General features: G+C 42.7%; 1 protein-coding gene across 1 annotated transcript in view; it reads right to left on the bottom strand.

Annotated features, from left to right (window-relative positions):
• The window catches only part of LOC124595225, an 86,960-nt gene extending 83,381 nt beyond the window's left edge, over positions 1 to 3,579 (bottom strand). The window contains exon 1 of the mRNA XM_047133881.1: positions 3,402 to 3,579. Within this exon, the coding sequence (XP_046989837.1) occupies positions 3,402 to 3,431 (30 nt within the window). The 5' untranslated portion in view covers positions 3,432 to 3,579. The remainder of the gene's footprint in view (positions 1 to 3,401) is intronic.
• Positions 3,580 to 20,420: the final 16,841 nt, after the last annotated feature.

The following is a 20,420-nucleotide window of genomic DNA, read 5'->3' as shown; positions in this document are numbered from 1 at the left end:
ATCACTTCGAACCTGAAACAAAACGGCAATCAATGGAGTGGCACCACACCCACTCCCCTACCAAGAAAAAGTTTTAAGCCATACCCTCAGCCGGTAAAGTCATGGTTACAGTCTTCTGGGACGCTGAAGGGGTTATTCTGTTCGATGTCCTTCCCAATGGTCAAACGATCAACTCTGAAGTGTATTGTGCTACTCTTCAGAAATTGAAGAAACGACTTCAGCGTGTTCGTAGGCACAAAAATCTGAACGAACTTCTCCTTCTTCATGACAACGCAAGGCCTCACACAAGTCTTCGCACCCGAGAGGAGCTCACAAAACTTCAGTGGACTGTTCTTCCTCATGCACCCTACAGCCCCGATCTCGCACCGTCGGATTTCCATATGTTTGGCCCAATGAAGGACGCAATCCGTGGGAGACACTACGCGGATGATGATGAAGTTATTGATGCAGTACGACGTTGGCTCCGACATCGACCAGTGGAATGGTACGGTGCAGGCATACAGGCCCTCATTTCAAGGTGGCGTAAAGCCGTAGCATTGAATGGAGATTACGTTGAAAAATAGTGTTGTGTAGCTAAAAGATTGGGGAATAACCTGGTGTATTTCAATGCTGAATAAAACAACCCCTGTTTCAGAAAAAAAATGTGTTGCATTACTTATTGAACTGCCCTCGTATATGGGAATTTAAACTTCATTGCTCTACCTGCATCAATTTTCAGTAAAATCTTTTCTTTTGGCTAAGCGAGACTACAACAGCATTGTAATTATTTCATGACTTATTTTAAAACTACGGGGAAAAAAACTGGTAGTCCATTTTTTTGCCGAAGTTATTTTATGATCCAAATGCTCAGCTTATGTTCTGTAAATTACAGCACACAAATGTTTTAGGGAAGGAAGACTCCAATCACAGAAATATTGCCCATTGTAATACACATGCATTGGGGAGGGGGGGGGGGGGGAGAGGAGGGGAGGAGGTAAGTCCTCCACATTAAACTAAACTCCATTCAAATATGCCTCACGCTTCAGAATGCCCAACAGCACTGACCGACTTCCATGTCGCCCTCAGCTTATAGGCACCTGCACATACAATGGGGGAGAGGGGGGGGGGGGGGGTTGGAGAGCAACCCTGTCTGTTACACTGAATCATACTAACAGTGGACTTCATTTTGAGTTTCCCCAACTTGCACTCAGAAAGACAGGTGTTTTATTCTTCACTTCTGCCTTAATGTTAAACCATATCTTCCATTTCAATGCTTTTTTGTTTTAATAACAATGTGTCGTTCAGTGTAGTGCTGTTAGTGAGTCTTGGCGATCAGAGGAAGATTTTTATGCTGTTTCTTTTTTTCTTACATGATATGTCACAAAACTGTGTTACACATCTTGCAAGGAAAAAAGAAATAGAACATAAATAATCTTCTGATTACCAAAACTCACTAATAACACTTCACTGAACAACACATTGCTATTAAAACAGAAAAAAAACATTGAAATAGCTCAGCTACATCTGAAAATCATAATAAAAACTAAGTTGCATGGAAAGTAAAAAGATTCAGAGAAGAGACTTAGGGCATAGTAACACGAGCAAGGAATGCCTTGCAGCTGCAGACTGAAGTGGTTTGATAATTTTCAAGCCCTAGAAAGTTCAAAGATAATTTAAGATCTTAATGCTTTAGCTGTTTGGAAAAACAAACCATACAGCTGTGCAGCTCAGTGTCAGTTTGCAAAGTTGCCAAATGACAGATAAGAAAAAAAAAGTTATGAAAAGGAGAATTTTTTAAAATAAAGTTTTAAGAGTTTTCAAAGAAAGTAATGTAATAGTGGTTTAAAATTAGTAAGAAAATGAATTATTTTCATGTTTTTGTAAATACTGAAACCTCAGAATGAACAAAATATATTTTTGTACTTAACATTTACTAGTTCTGCCACTTTTACCCCAGGGCCGGTTCATGTGTTTTATTTATTACAAAAATCTTGTATGACAATTAATATGAATCACTGTGCTTCATTTTTCGAAATTGTTCTGTAAAATTTATATGTGTGTTTTTCCTCCAAGTTTTCCATTTATATGTTCATGATAATTACTGTATTTGTAATGGAAAATGTTTCACATTGTGTATTTTTACCACCACATCCTAGACAATTCTACACTTAGCGTCTGTGGAATGAACAACCTTACCAACTATCAATGCTAATGATGTATCATGCTTTCTTGACATGTGACACATTCATGAAGCCCATGGAACAATAAATGTAATTTAGTGTTGTCAATGTAATCCAACAGATGGAAATCAATAATGGAAAACCATTAAAGATTCTGTGCCAATTGCATGTGCTCAGCACTCTTAATCTGCCAAAAATTTGCCTGGATACTGAATGAACACTTGCAGAGGTGGATGCAAACCACACAGTCAACAGCAACTGCAATCAACAAAGTTATATGGGCAAGAACAAATACCAGTATCTTATAAACTGAAATGAAATATTCCAACTGGGTTGGGCTATTGAATGTGTTACCTATTCTAATCTGTGCACTATTCTTCACAAAAAAATTACTGTAGGAAGCCAAATACAATGGTGGAGTTGCTACAACCGCACTGTTGAATTTTCTCCTTAATAACATGTGTTATTAAATGTGTGTTTCAAAGTTATACAGCAAGCTTCCCTTAACTCACAACAGTATCTTTACCTTTGTTTATTACAACAAGGTGAAATGGAAATTCCATAGATGGGTATGAGTGATGGTCTCTAAAGTAAGTGGAACCACACCTGGTACAAAGTCACTAGGCCTCATCCAGAGGAAAGACCGGCTCCCTTAAGTTAGTGTGCTCCTACCTCTCCTTGCACCAGAAATTTCAAAATATAGTGCACACTCTAGCAGCTACTAAATGTAGTATTTGCACGTATTGTAACAACAGGATATAGTAATTACAATAAGATTTTATTCGACATTTCATACTTCAATAGCTTAGCTAGAAATCAGCAATGTGAGATTTTTCGAGTGGTTTTAGAGTACTGTCGCCAATTTATTATACAACCGAAAGGTTTATGAGCCGAAGCGGTTTGTGCGTGCATGTGGGGTCGGGGGCATTTTTATTAATAAATCACCCAAAAACCTGCGGTATATACACATTAACATTGTGGTGACCAAAATTACAAGTTGTACAAGCAGCCTGTGCTGTGATTTTGCGGTCTAACGCCTCGACGCTACCTCACACTACACATAAAAGAGAGAACTGAAGTAATCGTCAGCTATAGGCCCTGTAACTTTTTTTCGTTAAGTATAGGGCGGGACGGTTGACAGTCTGGCACTCTTGAACAAATCCTGCCCTGTGTAAGCGGTCTACAAATTATGTGGCAGTTTCCTGCGTACTAATTTTCACATCAATGATTTTTCATTCATACCTTTAAAGATGTACCACGAACTGGATGCATTGATTTAACATTTCTCTTTCAACGCTGATAAACTGCAACTTATTTTCCGCTCCTACGTTTGCCAAGCCATCCACTCCGCTTCTTAGGCTCAACGCTGCATAACAAAGTTGTTTGATGTCTTGAAGACTTTAACATTGACCAGAGCCACCTACTGAATGTTACCCCGAACTGACAGCGCTCCGCATGCACAGCTATCTGTCCGCTACTTGCTAAACCACAGCTGAGCGATTCGGATGGAGTGGCGGGAAGAAACGCGGTCTTTTCTGTGCTGCGGTTGTAAGTCTTACGTGGTTTTGCTGTATTTGAAGGACGGTGGAATATTACAGAGGAAAACAGAAGACGCACAGTGAAATGGTCGCCAACAACAGCAGTTACGACAGCCTTTCATCGCTCATCTGACTTCTCGTTGCATAAAGTAAACTCGTTTTTAGAATATAGACAGGTTTACGGTTGTACCGTTCGCTAATTGAAATTAGATCAAAATATATTGCAGTAAACTATAAACGACTATGTATCTCGCACATTTTTAGGGAAACAAGGAATTTCGGATCAACTACCTATAGTGTTTCCTTGTTATTTTAATTTTTAAAAATTCTGATTATCTTCCACTATGGTTACAGCGCTATGTCGGAATATCACGCTTAACTGTGAGTCAAAAACTTTACGTATTAAGGCAGGAAATTGAAAGCACAAGTATAATTGTCATCAGCCTTGGCATGCTTACTAGAACATTACATATAATTCAGTAAAATTGAATAGATACACTTAGATGGATACTTCCCAATGCTATAATATTTTGTAATCAGCAGAAGAAGGAGTAACAACTGCAGGCACACAGAAATTGGTGCTAAGACCCAGTGTGACCAAGGCAATCAGTACCCATCCTCAAGAGCGCCCATATGGTAGTTTGAGACGCGGTGGGGACTAGACCTGTGGGTATGGAGTATTATTAACATTTTGGAAGACGAATGGCGACTTGAAAGCGGCCATAAAATATTCCAGTTCCGGCCCTGTCAAAAACGTGCGTATATCTACTTTAAATCAGTTTCTTGAAATATAAACAATTAACTATACAATAATTTTTTCCTTTCCCTGAGAGCTGGAGGAAGAGGGCGGTTCCCCCCTTGCCCATACTAACTTAGCATTTTCAAATGTGTTCTGTGTGCCTTTCACACAGTAGATTCTCCAGAAAGACAGAGCTATGGAATAAAAGTAGCTGCAGTTGAGCAACATGTGAAATAAAATCTTCAGCTAAGGTGTTCCTGCTCGTAATCCAGTTGTACAGCAATGTTCACTTGATTCTAGTGACTTTGGTGGTGTTTCCTACGATGCTGTCATACCTGCTTGTGCCCAGAAGTGTGACATTCACTATGATAGGGTATATATCCAAATAGACAGAAATATGGTATTGTCAGACCACTTCACAATAAAGGCATTACAGTAGATAATAATTATCGGTCTCACAGCTTACCACTTTCTTGAAGGCAGTGGGAAAGGTTATGGATTTCAAAACGTTCTTTCTACAGAACATGCCATTTTCCAATTCACAAATCAGATTATACAATGTAAAGGACAAAATACTGCCAAGATGTAGCTTGTCAAAAGTATTTCATTCCTCTTATGCCAACCTCTTCACCTTAGAATATGCACTTGTTCTCTAAGTCCTCAATTATTTGTTGGATGTATTCATATCTCTGTCTTCTCCTACAGATTTTACCCCCTACAGCTCCCATTAGTTCCCTGGAAATTATTCCTTGATGTGTTAATACATGTCCTATCCACCTGCCCCTTCTTAAAATTGATGTTTTCCACGTATTCCTTTCCTTGAAAATTCTGTGAAAAAATCTTCATTTATTATTTTATCTGTCCACATAATTTTTAAAACCCTTCTATAGCACCATGTCTAAAATCCTCTCTCTTCGTTTCCACTTCTTTGTAGATGTACAGTCTCAGAAATTTTTTGCCACCAATTGAGACCACTATTTGATACTATTAGGCATCTATTGGCCAGGACTGCCCTCTTTGCCTGTCCTAATCTGTGTTGTGTATTTTCCTTGCTTTGTCTGTCATGTGATACTTTGCTTGTAAGGTAGCAGAATTACTTCACTGTGTTTACTGTGCTTTTGAGACAAATTTATTGCTAATCCATTTTCTACTACTCCTCTTTACTTTTGTATTTCCTTTATTTATTCTCAGTCCATATTCTGTACTCATTAGACTGTCCATTCCATTCTTGTACTTCTTCCTCCCTTTAACTGCAGATAGCAATATCACCAGTAGAATATGTGTGTGTGTGTGTGTGTGTGTGTGTATGTGTGTGTGTGTGTGTGAGAGAGAGAGAGAGAGAGAGAGAGAGAGAGAGAGAGAGAGAGAGAGAGAGAAGAAAGAGAGATCCTCACTTTTATTAACGTTGTTGGTTCTTTGGTGTACAGATTGCACAGTAGAGCAGAAAGACTGCATTCCTGTCTTACACTTAACACCCTTTTGAATTTGAGCACTTTATTGTTGATCTTTCATACTTATTGTTCCCCCTTGGTTCTTGTACATATTGTATATTACCCGTTTTTCTGTGTAGCTTACACATATTTGTGTGAGAATTTGGAACATATTGTGCCATTTTATATTCTCAAACACATTTTCTAGGGCAACAAATTCTTCTTTTAGAGCAGCTCAAATATTATCCTTTGGTATCAGAGAGATAACTGGTAACTGGTTTTCACCATACCTAACTAAAAAAATGGTTAATTTTGTATTAACAAGCCCAAGAAGTATATACAACGAAACAGCATCTTTACCATGGCAAATAATCATTACTGGTAAACCACAGGACTTGAAACTAGCCAGTTATATATCTATTTTTTTATTTCCATAGGTGACTGACTTGTATGGCATAGTTACTGCTGCTAAACCTACAATGTCCAACATCCCTGCAGTTGATGAGTCTTCATCCATTGACGGCAAAAATATGTGATGATATCAACCACTTGGAATTGTCTGCAGGAGCTGCTCGCTTTAACCTGACTAAGTGTGCATGAGACATGTTGAAACTTGTGGAGCATCATTACAAGAACTCTTCAGACATTGGATTTCAGGAGTGCAACTACTGAAGAGACAGACAGGTTTAAGCAGCAGTCTCTGAACCACCTTGTGGACAGCATGACAAAGATCTGACCATGTTACAATGCAGGTGGTGGTCACACAATATTGAGTGTTGCCTTACAGCAAATGCTTATTTTGTAGTTTACCTTTGAACAGATTGTCTTAAAATCTGGATTAATATTTCATTTTCTGCTTTACAGTCTCCCCCCCCCCCCCCCCCCATATGGCTTGTTTTTTCATTCTCTACTCCCCTTTAATGTTAGCTTATACTTGTTCATAGATATGCAGCTGATGCAAAATTATTTTAGAACAGTTTATTTGTGCTTACTCAAGGCTAGTTTAATATGATAAAATTAAGAGAAGAACTACTACTTTGAAAAAAATGCTGCTGCTTTTTCACTTACATTAAACAGCCACTGTCTGTCTCCTGTTACTGTCTACATCCAAACTCAGTGAAGTGCGTGGTAGAGCGTACGTCCCACTATACCTACATGTTCACACATTTCACTTATCTACTTGTCGGTGCCATCTCAGTTTGTTATTTTGTGCATGCCCCAAATTTCGTACATGGAGTTTCATTTATTGTGTGTCCATTAATCTCTCTTTCTGTTAGCTATAAGTACTTTTTATTTATTATCAATTGCATAATATGAGTTTAGTTGTGGCACTGAAGCTTTGACTTTTGTTTATAGCTTGCCTTCTGACACAAGGCACTTTAATCCCATGTACAATCAATTTCTTATGCCCACTCCAGTTACAATTTATGCTTATTTTTTAGGGGGAAACAGGGTGTAGAGTGGTGATGGAATATGTTTAACGAAGGTTTATATTATTCATCAAGACTTCTTTGAAAACTACTTCTCACCTCTCCTCCTTTAAATTTGCTCCAAACAATGCTGCCTATCACTATATTGGCTAGTACTGTACGTGTTTATACCAGCTAAATGTATTTTATTGTATTAACAGAAGTGTCATTGTTATGTTTGTCATTAGTACTATATCCTTCTTTCCAAACAGACAGCCCAGTCCATGGATAGGGACAATTTTCATTAACACTTGTAGTAGCAGTAATACTTGTAGTGGTGGTGGCCATGGTGGTGATGCATCAACAGCAGTAGTAGCATTTTTATTCATGTGTGGCTTACTGTTACAAGAGCATTGGACATTTCCTGGTGTTACAAATTAAGAACAAAAAACATAGTTCATATGAACAGGTCTCATTTAACAGGGGTAGGACAAGTGGTCAGTTGTGGCCTTCTAGTAGGAACAAACCCACAGTTCTCCTGAAAACCTAATCATGATGGCCAGATTTGGATAATCATCTCCACTGTCCAAAATACAAGGCTAATGTGACAAAATGGTGCAGTGTATAACTTGTGTGCCATCTGTTTTGTTTATACATTCTTACAAAGAAGTTATCTCATAACCTAAAATGCTTGAGCTACATTCTCCATTTATTTCTCAATAGCGATTATTGTATGCACTATCAGCTGAGGTCAGGACCATGACAATGATGTTTGGTCTCCATTTTGTGCACGACAACTTTCCATTTCCTTGCCTGAAAAATTGAGACAGCACCCCTCCAATATCTGTACTCATCCATTTATACACTGTGTTACACAATGAGTGTCACACAGGAATACTGAAAGTCAACTATTTGATTTTACCAGCTATTGGTCCAAATCTTTCATCAAATGTTGACAATACCCACTTACATTTACATAGGTATAACTTACATATATATGGGGCAGTAAAATGAAAATGAGATGGAGGGGAAAGAAATTAGGTAACTGTTTATTATTTCAAAAGTAATCACCATAACTGTTAATACATTTATCTCACCACAAGACAAGGTGGTCAATGCCTTCATGAAAAAATGTTTGTGATTGTACCCAAGCGTGCATCTCCTTGTCCAAAGCAGATTGACAGTCACAGTTGTCTTTCTTCAGGGCTCAAAAAAATTTGGAAATTGCATGGGGAGAGATTGGGACTGTATGTAGGTCTGCCCAGTGAAACTTATGCAGCATACTGGAAACACCCTTGGCAAAATGCGGCCCAACCCATAAGTTTTGCTGGGAAGCCCTTACACATCCTCCGTACACATACAGTCCTAATCTGCTTTTTGCCCGTCGTGTCCAGCAGGAACCAAAAGACAACAGAGTGGATACTGGAGCCTTCATCTTGGCCTTTGAAGGCTGAGAAGGTCAAGGTGATGGTGTATCGCTGTGATGTCAAGCTGTAGATTCCTTCTCCCATGTGGTGCTATAAATGCATGCAATCTGGACATGCCAGCCTTGCAATGCGAGCCCCATCTGTAGAGATTGTGCCCATCAGTTGCACATGAATGCTGCTTGTGCCCCTTCCCCATCTGTGACAATTTTGGGGATCACCATTCCTCCTGTTCACCAAACTGCATCATTTTGAAACACAAAAAGAAAATCCAGGAATATTGAACCTTCAGTGCATCACATATCAAGAGGCCAAGAAGCAATATGATTGCCTACATCCGATGCATATGACAGTGGTGTAAGCTACTGCTTTGACGATGTTTAGGGTCTATGACATTGCCCTCCGTGTCTTCTACATGTAACCCTCAAGGGATGCTTGACTGTATCCATTCCCGTGGGGGTCCTCCTCCTACTGGTTCCTCCACACACCCTTTGTGAATGTTGACATCAGTCCCCAATCTCCACCTGGAGAAGCAACATCTCCTCTGCCAACCCTTATGAGGAAGGGGTGCCTTGGGGCACTCCCTTCCCAGGACTGCTGACCTCGAACCAGATGCCAGCATGTGATTCAAAGAGCCACAGTTTGCAGATTGCAGCACTTCATGTTCCTGATCTGTCCCAGAATCTAGGGCAGAAAAGCCCCTGCAGAAGTCCAGATCATCTAATACCAACTACAACAAGTAGTAGTTCACCAAAGAGAGGTAGGTTTCAACGGCCACTGTGCCACCAGAACCCACACGTATTTGAGGCAGCATTTCTGGTGGCCCTGGACACTGCCCCCCCCCCCCCCCCAAGCACCCTGCTTTGGAATTCATGTGTACTGAAGATATATCTTCACCACCAGTGGCAGCAGGCGGCACTGAGGCATGGCCTGTCTCCTTGGTCCCTTCATGCTTCCACAGGATACTAATAGTGTGATCCTCCGTTGGAACTGTAGCAGTTTTTTCCCCACTTGGAGGACCTACAACATCTTTTGTGCAGTTCCCATTTTTACATTGTTCTCCAGGAACCTTGTTTCCCAGCAATGCAGACCCCTACCCTCTGCAGCTGTCAGGGCTGCTTTAAGAATTGGAGTGACTATGAATGAGCATTGAGTGGTATTTGCAATTACATTCTGGCTCTTTCTACAGCAAACACACTTTACTCAACGCAACTTTGGAGGCTGTTTCTGTTTGTGTGAAGACGTATCTGGAATTTACCATCTGTAATGGTATCTCCCTCCCTATGATGAGATGTCCCTAAGTGCATTGTCTGCACTGTTTTCTCAGCTCGCCCTGCCCTTCCCAATACTGGTTCACTTCAATGCCCACAGTCTTTATGGAGTAGAACTACAACCACTGGCCATGGTAAACCCGTCAAAGATTGCTCAGAGCTCAGTCTTTGACTCTTAAACAGTGGTGTTTCTACACACTTCTGTGTGGTATATGGGTCTTATTTGGCCACCGACCTTTCCATTTGCAGCTCAGGTCTTCTCCCATCCATCCAATGGAGAATCCGTGATGACCTATGCAACAGTGTTCCGATCTTTTGACCCTTGCTCAGCATCAGTTGCCTGGGTGTCCACCCAGATGGGCTCTTTCCAAAGCTGATTGGAGTACTTCCACCACTGCCACCACCCATTGCACCCCGCCACATGGAAGTATAGACGTGGTTGTCCAGAGTGCAACTGCAGTCATTCTGTTGGTACTTAGTCTGTGATCTCCTCTTCCTTGGGATGCACCGGTCAGAAGACAGCACCTTGGTGGACCCCTGAAATCACCATGGCCATTGGAGAGTACAGGCAGGTTTTCCAATGCCTTAAGTGACATTCATTGATAGAGTACCTCATTGCATTTAAACAGCTCCGTGCCTCAGTCTGCCACCTCATAAAATGACAGAAACACACAGTCTGGGAGTTTTATGTTGCTAATATTGGGCCATAGACTTGCTTTGCAAGTTTGGGCAAAGATTCTATGCCTCTGTGGACACCAGTACCCTATGATGTACCTGGTATTCCTGTGAATGGTAAGCCTACACTGACTTGGAAGCTGTTGCTGAACATTTTGCTTTTCATTATGCCCAAGTGTCTGTGTCTGAGAATTATCAGCCTGCACTTCATGTCCTCAAAGACGATAGGACAACTACCATTACAATGTACTACATGTCATCTGAAATCTTGAAATGCTTTTTCAGAGAGGGGAATTCCTCAGTGCCCTAGCCCTTTGCCCTGACATGGCTCCATGGTCATACCGCATCCACAGCTAAATGCTCAAACACTTACCAGTGGATTGCCGATGTCACATCTTTGCCATTTGCAACTGTATCTGGAACGAGGGTGAGTCCCAGCACTGAAACTCAGTAAACACCCCCTTCAGATAGGCAGCTATCATCCAAGAAGCCTCACTAATGTTCCCTGCAAGTTATTGGAATGGATGGTGAGCTGACGGCTGTGATGGCACATTGAATCTTGGGATCCTTTGGCTCCATCCCAGGGCAGCTCCCCCCCCCCCCCCCCCTTGCAGGTCTGGGGGTTAGAATAGGCCCAAGGTATTCCTGCCTGTCATAACAGGCAACTGAAAGAAGTCTCGCACATTTCGGCCTTTATATGATGGTCCCCTTTAGAGTTTGACCTCCATTTTTCAAAATTTTCCTGAAGAGCAAGCCAATTGGAGAAGGGTGCCTTATATGGTGCATTGTGTCCATCATGCATTGAGATCTTTAGCCCACTTTCTCATCATCGTATACCCCTAGCTTACTTATTTGTTACATAGTTTAATTCTTAACTTCTTTGTGTGTTTTTGGGTACTTGCATTGTTTAATTCATAAATTTCGGGCGTATTATAGTATTTGAGAGTTGTAGCATCGCGCTTTAGTGTTTACTTCATAGATTCTTACTTAAATTGCGTGTGAGTTTCGTATAGGAAGTGCAATTTCGAGTTTTAGTTACTGTAATCGTAAATTCAGGCAGATTGTAGTGCAGTCGTTAGGCATTTGTACAGGTTAGTTAATACATTCTTTGTGTGTTTCCCTTGTGTTATCTAGGCACTGACTCGTGTTTCAGTAACTGTTGTTCAACATCGATTAGAATGGACAGGGACTGTGATTGCTGTGTTCGGATGAGGGCTGAGTTGGCATCCCTTCGCTCACAGCTGCAAGCAACGCTGACTTCGGTCGTGCAGCTTGAGGCTGTTGCCAATGGGCACCACTGTGGGGAGACGGACTTGGGTATCACGGGGATATCAACCTCGTCCCGTCTGTTCCCAGATCGGTCTGCCACTGTGGTTGCCCCGGTTGCTGCCTGCAGTGGGGCTGAGCCCTCACCTGTGGTTGATTGGGAGGTCGTTCCAAGGCATGGCAGGCAGCGAAAGACGTCCCCGGAGGCTGATCAGAAAGCCTTCCCGATGCGTCTGACAAACAGGTTTCAGGCACTGTCTCTGGCTGAGCCAGATGCAGCTGCCTGCCCTGTTTCAGAGGATGATTCTCAGTCTTAAAGGTCCAGGCAATCACAGAGGGTGGGCTTATTGGTAGTTGGGAGTTCCAATGTTAGGCGCGTAATGGGGCCCCTTAGGGATATGGCGGCTAAGGAGGGGAAGAAATCCAGTGTGCACTCCGTGTGCATTCCGGGTGGAGTCATTCCTGATGTGGAAAGGGTCCTTCCGGATGCCATGAAGAGCACAGGGTGCAGCCAGCTGCAGGTGGTGGCACATGTCGGCACTAATGATGTGTGTCGCTTTGGATCTGAGGAAATTCTCTCTGGATTCCAGCGGCTATCTGATTTGGTGAAGGCTGCCGGTCTTGCTTACGAGATGAAGGCAGAGCTCACCATCTGCAGCATCGTTGACAGAACCGACTGCGGACCTTTGGTGCAGAGCCATGTGGAGGGTCTGAATCAGAGGCTCAGACGGTTTTGCGACCGTGTTGGCTGCAGATTCCTTGACTTGCACCATAGGGTGGTGGGGTTTCGGGTTCGCTGAATAGGTCAGGAGTTCACTACACTCAGCTGGCGGCTACATGGGTAGTGGAGGCCGTGTGGTGTGGACTGGGCGGTTTTTTAGGTTAGAAAGCCTCAGGAAAGTACGGGGTGGGCTGCAATCTCAAAGGGTGCATGGCAAATGCAGGACGTGCTTGGATCAAGGAACAGTCAGAATTGTAGTTGTAAATTGTTGTAGTTGTGCTGGGAAAGTCCCTGAGCTTCAAGTGCTAATAGAAAGCACAGAAGCTGAAATCGTTATAGGTACAGGAAGTCTCAGACGGTGTTCAGGAAAGATAGATTAGGCAGAATTGGTGGTGGAGTGTTTGTCTCTGTCAGTAGTGGTTTCTCTTGTAGTGAAGTCGAAGTAGATACTCCATACAAATTGGTATGGGTGGAGGTTATACTTAACAGCCGAACTAAGTTAATAATTGCTTCCTTCTACCGACCCCCAGACTCTGATGATATAGTTGTGGAACAGTTCAGAGAAAATTTGAGTCTCGTAACAAATAAATACCCCACTCATATGGTTATAGTTGGTGGGGACATCAACCTTCCCTCGATATGTTGGCAAAAATACTTGTTCAAAACCGGTGGTAGCAGAAAACATCTTCCGAGATTGTCCTAAATGATTTCTCCGAAAATTATTTCGAGCAGTTAGTCCACGAACCCACACGAATTGCAAATGGTTGCGAAAACACACTTGACCTCTTAGCCACAAACAATCCAGAGCTGATAGAGAGCATCATGACTGATACAGGGATTAGTGATCACAAGGTCGTTGTAGCTAGGCTCAATACCGTTTCTTCCAAATCCACCAGAAACAAACGCAAAATAATTTTATTTAAAAAAGCGGATAAAGTGCCACTAGAAGCCTTCCTAAGAGACAATCTCCATTCCTTCCGAAATGACTATGCAAATGTAATGAGATGTGGCTCAAATTCAAAGATATGGTAGCAACAGCAATTGAGAGATTCATACCTCATAAATTGGTAAGAGATGGAACTGATCCCCCATGGTACACAAAACAGGTCCGAACGCTGTTGCATAGGCAACGGAAAAAGCATGCGAAGTTCAGAAGAATGCGAAATCCCGAAGATTGGCTAAAATTTACAGACGCGTGAAATTTGGCACAGACTTCAATGCGAGATGCCTTTAATAGGTTCCACAATGAAACATTGTCTCAAAATTTGGTAGAAAATCCGAAGAAATTCTGGTCGTATGTAAAGTACACAAGCAGCAAGACGCAGTCAATACCTTCGCTTCGCAGTGCCGATGGTACTGTTACCGACGACTGTGCCGCTAAAGCGGAGTTATTGAAAGCAGTTTTCCGAAATTCCTTCACCAGGACAGATGAATGGAATATTCTAGAATTTGAAACACGAACAGCTGCTAGCATGAGTTTCTTAGAAGTAGATACCTTAGGGGTTGCGAAGCAACTCAAATCGCTTGATACGGGCAAATCTTCAGGTCCAGATTGTGTACCGATTAGATTCCTTTCAGATTACGCTGATACAATAGCTCCCTACTTAGCACTCATATACAACCGCTCGCTCACCAATAGATCTGTACCTACAGATTGAAAAATTGCGCAGGTCGCACCAGTGTTTAAGAAGGGTAGTGGGAGTAATCCATCTAACTACAGACCTATATCATTGACGTCGGTTTGCAGTAGGGTTTTGGAGCATATACTGTATTCAAACATTATGAATCACCTCGAAGGGAACGATCTATTGATACGTAATCAGCATGGTTTCAGAAAACATCGTTCTTGTGCAACGCGGCTAGCTCTTTATTCGCACGAAGTAATGGCCGTTATCGACAGGGGATCTCAAGTTGATTCCGTATTTCTAGATTTCCGGAAAGCTTTTGACACCGTTCCTCACAAACGACTTCTAATCAAGCTGTGGGCCTATGGGGTATTGTCTCAGTTGTGCGACTGGATTCGTAATTTCCTGTCAGGAAGGTCGCAGTTCGTAGTAATAGACGGCAAATCATCGAGTAAAACTGAAGTGACATCAGGTGTTCCCCAGGGAAGCGTCCTGGGACCTCTGCTGTTCCTGATCTATATAAATGACCTGGGTGACAATCTGAGCAGTTCTCTTAGGTTGTTCGCAGATGATTCTGTAATTTACCATCTAGTAAGGTCATCCGAAGACCAGTATCAGTTGCAAAGCGATTTGGAAAAGATTGCTGTATGGTGTGGCAGGTGGCAGTTGACGCTAAATAACGAAAAGTGTGAGGTGATCCACATGAGTTCCAAAAGAAATCCGTTGGAATTCGATTACTCGATAAATAGTACAATTCTCAAGGCTGCCCCTTCAAACCCCTCTTTAAGCTGTGGCTGTCAGAATAAGGAGGATACAGGAAATAACTGTCTGTTATGTATATCTGCCTCCAGATGGTTCAGTACCCCTGAATGTATTAGCTGCACTGATTGGTCAACTCCATAAACCTTTCCTACTTTTGGGAGATTTTAATGCCCATAACCCCTTGTGGGGTGGCACTGTGCTTACTCACTGAGGCAGAGATGTCAAAAATTTACTTTCGCAGTTCGACTTCTGCCTCTTTAAGTACCGGGGCCGCCGCACGTTTCATTGTGGTTCATGGTAGTTACTCGGCTATTCCCCAGCCTTTTGCACTCTCAGATGGTGGCTGGGAGGGTAAGTTCTCTTGTTCACTACATGCCCCAGTGAATCCTATAATGCACCATTTACAGAGTGATAGCTCCTCAGTGCCCTTGTACATTGCCCTGATACTGCTCCTGGGCCAGATCAGATCCACAGTCAGATGATTGAACATCTCCTCATCATCTTCGACCGGATCTGGTGTGATGGCATTTTTCCATAGCAATGGCAGGAGAGCACCACCATCCCAGTGCTCAAACCCAGTAAAAACCCACTTGATGTGGATAGCTATCAGCCCTTTACCCTCACCAACGTTCTTTGTAAGCTGCTGGAATGTCTGTCAGGGTTGCTTAACCACTGATAATCATGTGTCCCTCGAGTCTGCCATCGAAACATCTTTTCCAGACGCCAACACCTAGTTGCCATCTCTTTTGATTTATGAAAAGCGTATGATGTGACCTGGTGACATCATATCCTTGCCACATTATGTGAGTGGTGGCTCCGAGACGCGGTTCAGATTTTTATCCAAAATTTCCTGTCACTTCGTATTTTCCATGTCCAAGTTGGTGCCTCCCATACTCCCCCCCCCCCCCCCCCCCATATCCAGGAGAATGGGGTCCCACAGGGCTCTGTATTGAGTGGATCTGTATATTTAGTGGTCTAGCAGCAGCTGTAGGGCTGTCCGTCTCACCTTCTCTGTATGCAGAAGACTTCTGCATTTCGTACTGGTCCACCAGTACTGTTGTTGCTGAGCAGCACCTACAGGGAGCCATCCACAAGGTGCAGTTATAGGCTCTAGCCACCAGTTTTCAGTTTTCGGCCGCCAAGTCGTGTGTTATGCACTTCTGTTGGCGTCGTACCGTTCATCTGGAACCAGAACTTTACCTTAATGATGATCCATTCACTGTAGAGGAGACATATTGATTCTTAGGACTGGTTTTCGATGCCCCATTGACTTGGCTCCCTCACCTTCATCAGCTTAAGTGGAAGTGCTGGCAGCACTTCAATGCCCTCCGCTGCCTGAGCAACACCAACTGGGGTGCAGATCACTCTACGCTGCTGCAGCTCTACAGAGCCCTTGTTCAATCCCGCCTTGACTATGGGAGTTTGTTTTATGGTTCGACAGCACCCTCAGTGTTGTGTTTACTCGACCCAGTGCACCACTGTGGCGTTAGACTAGTGATGGGAGCTTTTAGGACGAGTCCGGTGACCAGCGTCCTGGTGGAAGCCGGAGTCCCTCCATTGCAGGTTAGGCGTGCACAACTGCTGGCCAGTTATGTTGCACACATTCATAGTTCTCCGGTGCATCTGAATTACGGTCTCCTTTTCCCACCCACGGTGGTTCATCTCCCGCATCGACGGCCCAGGTCAGGACTTACAATTGCAGTTCATGTCCGATCCCTTATTTCCGAACTGGAGTCCTTACCTTTACCACCTACACTTGAGGTCCATTCACGTACGCCTCCATGGTGTACACCTAGGCTGTGGCTTCACCTGGACCTTTCACATGGTCTCCGCTGCCACTTCCTCTCGATTCTTGACATTTACCAAGGCCATGAACTGGTTTACACTGATGACTCAATGGCTGATGATCACGTTGGCTTTGCCTATGTCCATGGAGGACATATTGAACAGCATTCCTTGCTTGATGGCTGCAGTGTTTTCACTGCTGAGCTGGTGGCTATATCTCGTGCTCTTGAGCACATCCATTCATGCCAAGGGGAGTCGTTTCTTCTGTGTACTGACTCCTTGAGCAGCCGAGCAGCCTACAAGCTATCGACAAGTGCTACCCGCTTCATCCTTTCGCCGCGACCATCCAGGAGTCCATCTATGCCCTGGAACGGTCCAGTCGTTCAGAGGTGTTTGTCTGGGCCCCAGGTCATGTTGAAATCCCAGGCAACGAACTTGCCGACAGGTTGGCCAAACAGGCTACGCGGAAACTGCTTATGGAGATCGGCTTCTCTGCAACTGACCTGCGTTCAGCACTATGCCACAAGGTTTTGTGGCTTTGGGAGACGGAATGGCATAACCTTAGTACACACAACAAACTGCATGCCATTAAGGGCCACTCACAGGGACTCTGTGGTTCTCTGTCGGCTCTGCATTGGCCACGCTTGGGTGACACAATGCTACCACCTGTTCTGTAATGTCCCACCTCAGTGTCAGTGCGGCGCCCGGCTGACAGTGGCCCATATCTTGGTGAGCTGACCTGCAATGGACTCTTCAGTTACCGGACTCGTTGCCATCAAATTTAGCTGACAATGCCTCATTGGCTAATTTAGTTTTATACATGATGGTGGGTTTTATCATTCCATATAAGTTTTCGTGCATGTTCTTTGTCCCTTTGTGATCTCCATCTAATGCTTTTAGGCTGGATGTTTTAATGTGTCACAGAGTGGCTGGCTTTTCCTTTTTATTCTCGTGGTCGGCCAACCACGGTCATCTGCTCTCTTGTTTTTATCCCTTCTACCTGTTTCTTGCTTCTCTCTGTAGTTTTATTTTCCTGTTTTGTCCATAGTAGTGTTGGTTGTCCTTCTGTCATTCTTCTGGTTCTTCCATTCTCCTGTTATTGTGGTATATGTCTCCTTTCTTTTCTCCTTTCGCGTGTGTAATTATTTTACGGGGAACAAGGGCTGATGACCTCGTTGTTTAGTCCTTTCCCCACCCCTTCCTTTAAACCAACCAACCAACCAGGGCAGTTTTTGCCAAAGTTGTTCTATTGCTGACAGTTTGGTCTGCCTGGAGTCTGCTATTCAGTCAGATTTTGCCTGACATCAACACCTTATCACTGGTTTCATTTATTTGCAATTTCTGTCTGGTACTTCTTGTCTTCCTGTGCTTTTCAGGTTCAAGTTGGTTCTTCCCACAGTACTCCCCAATTACAACAGAATGGGGTCCCACAGGACTCTGTATTGAGTGTGTTTTTCTAGCACCTATCAATGTCCTAGCTGCAGCTTTCGAGATTGCAGTGTCACCCTCCCTGTATACTGATGACATTTGTATCTACTATTGCACCTCAATTGTGCCTGTTGCTGAATGCTTACTGTAGGGTGCCATACAGAAGGTTGCAGTACCAGACTCTCCACCCACAGCTTCCAATTTTCTGCCGCCAGGATATGAGTCATCCACTTCTGTTGCCATCGTACTGTTTATCCCCCACCAGAACTGTACCTCAAAGTTCTCAATGTGTTGGAGTCTTATTGTCTTTTTACATTGTTCATTCATGCCCAATTGATGTGGCTCCCTCATCTTCACCAACTTAAATGAAGGTGCTGGTCACACCTTAACAGTGACGGCTTCTCAGTATGCATAATTAAGAGCATCTGCTGTCTAACAGTTATGCTAATTAACATATTTATACAACTACAACAACTGCCAAGAACAACAACAACAACAACAACAATAATAATAATAATAATAATAATAATATTTATTATTATTATTTCTTTCCTTTCTCAGACGTTATGTCTGGTTAAAAACGGAAAGTGACGCAGACCTAGATCAAGCGTGACTTCCTTCTAACTGTACGGTATATGTTACATTGCATTTAGGAACTTTCGGGTAATTGAACATATATCAATAATTACAGATTTCTGTAGTTGTATATATACGTTTGGATGTAGCTGTATTGTGTTGATGTACAGGTGGATATTATGTGGTATGACTCCTGTAGTTGATAGTATGAATGGTATAATGTCAACCTTGTCCTGATGCCACATGTCCTTGACTTCTTCAGCCAGTTGAACGTATTTTTCAATTTTTTCTCCTGTTTTCTTCTGTATATTTGTTGCATTGGGTATGGATATTTCGATTAATTGTGTTAATTTCTTCTTTTTATTGGTGAGTATGATGTCAGGTTTGTTATGTGGTGTTGTTTTATCTGTTATAATGGTTCTGTTCCAGTATAATTTGTATTCATCATTTTCCAGTACATTTTGTGGTGCATACTTGTATGGGAAATACGGAAGCGTCCGATCCCGCCCGTCTGCTTTGACCCATGACGTCACAAATATGGCGGAAACAAAAACAAACACACACACTTTCCACAAGAAGCCTAATGACACTAACGGGACAAGCGCGGGAAATGGGGTGTTTTGGGTGGGGGGCAAACTAAATATAAACAAATTTAGACGCCTTGCGTAGCTACAACGTGTAAGTGAAGACAGCCATGCATGAATACCCACCCACCTCCCCAGGGGTCGTAACCCCTGCAACCCATAGAAGATAAAGATGCTTCAGTAGCTGATTAGTGTTTTTTGTCTTTTTAAAAAAAAAAAATCTCACAGGATAGAACGAACAGATCAGAAAGATGAATATAATAAACTAAAACAGAAATTGGAGGAAACAGATAATTAAAATAAGTAATGAGTGTTATTAAATTTAAAAAAAAAAAAAACGAGATAGAACGAACAGATCAGAAAAGTAAATAAAATAAGATAAAACAGAACTGGAGACAGCCACACTCAAACCAAACTCCGCACCGTCATGACGTCACACACGACAACACCCTTATGTCATGGGTCAAAGCCGACGCGTGGGATCGGACGCTTCTGTCGACCCCTTGTATGGGGGAACATGTTGTTTTATTAGTTTATGTTGTATGGCAAATTGTTGTTGTATCATTTTTGCTGCATTGTCATGTCTTCTGATGTATTCTGTATTTGTTAGTATTGTACATCTGCTTGTGATGTGATCTACAGTTTCTATTTGTTGTTCACAAAGTCTGCATTTATCTGTTGTGGTATTGGGATCTTTAATAATATGCTTGCTGTAATATCTGGTTTTATTGTTTGAGCCTGTATTGCAATCTTGAATCCTTCCTGTTGTGGATTGGCAAGACAGCCAACCCACTATGAGAGGAAGCCGAAAGGCACGCATTTTAGCTCACGCAGGCTGGCGTGAGGTCTGGAACAGGTCAAGGAAATGGGACTAACAAAAAATGTACGTAGCTGCTGGAATACTTAACTTTAATCCATAATTGGTGAACATCGCTCTTGACGGTACATGTTTTACAGCATCAATAGTAACTGGTAATGGCGCCTTGCTAGGTCGTAGCAAATGACGTAGCTGAAGGCTATGCTAACTA

Source organism: Schistocerca americana, chromosome 2, assembly GCF_021461395.2.
Source record: "Schistocerca americana isolate TAMUIC-IGC-003095 chromosome 2, iqSchAmer2.1, whole genome shotgun sequence".
Lineage (NCBI taxonomy): Eukaryota > Metazoa > Arthropoda > Insecta > Orthoptera > Acrididae > Schistocerca > Schistocerca americana.
This window is presented reverse-complemented; position numbering and strand designations above follow the sequence as displayed.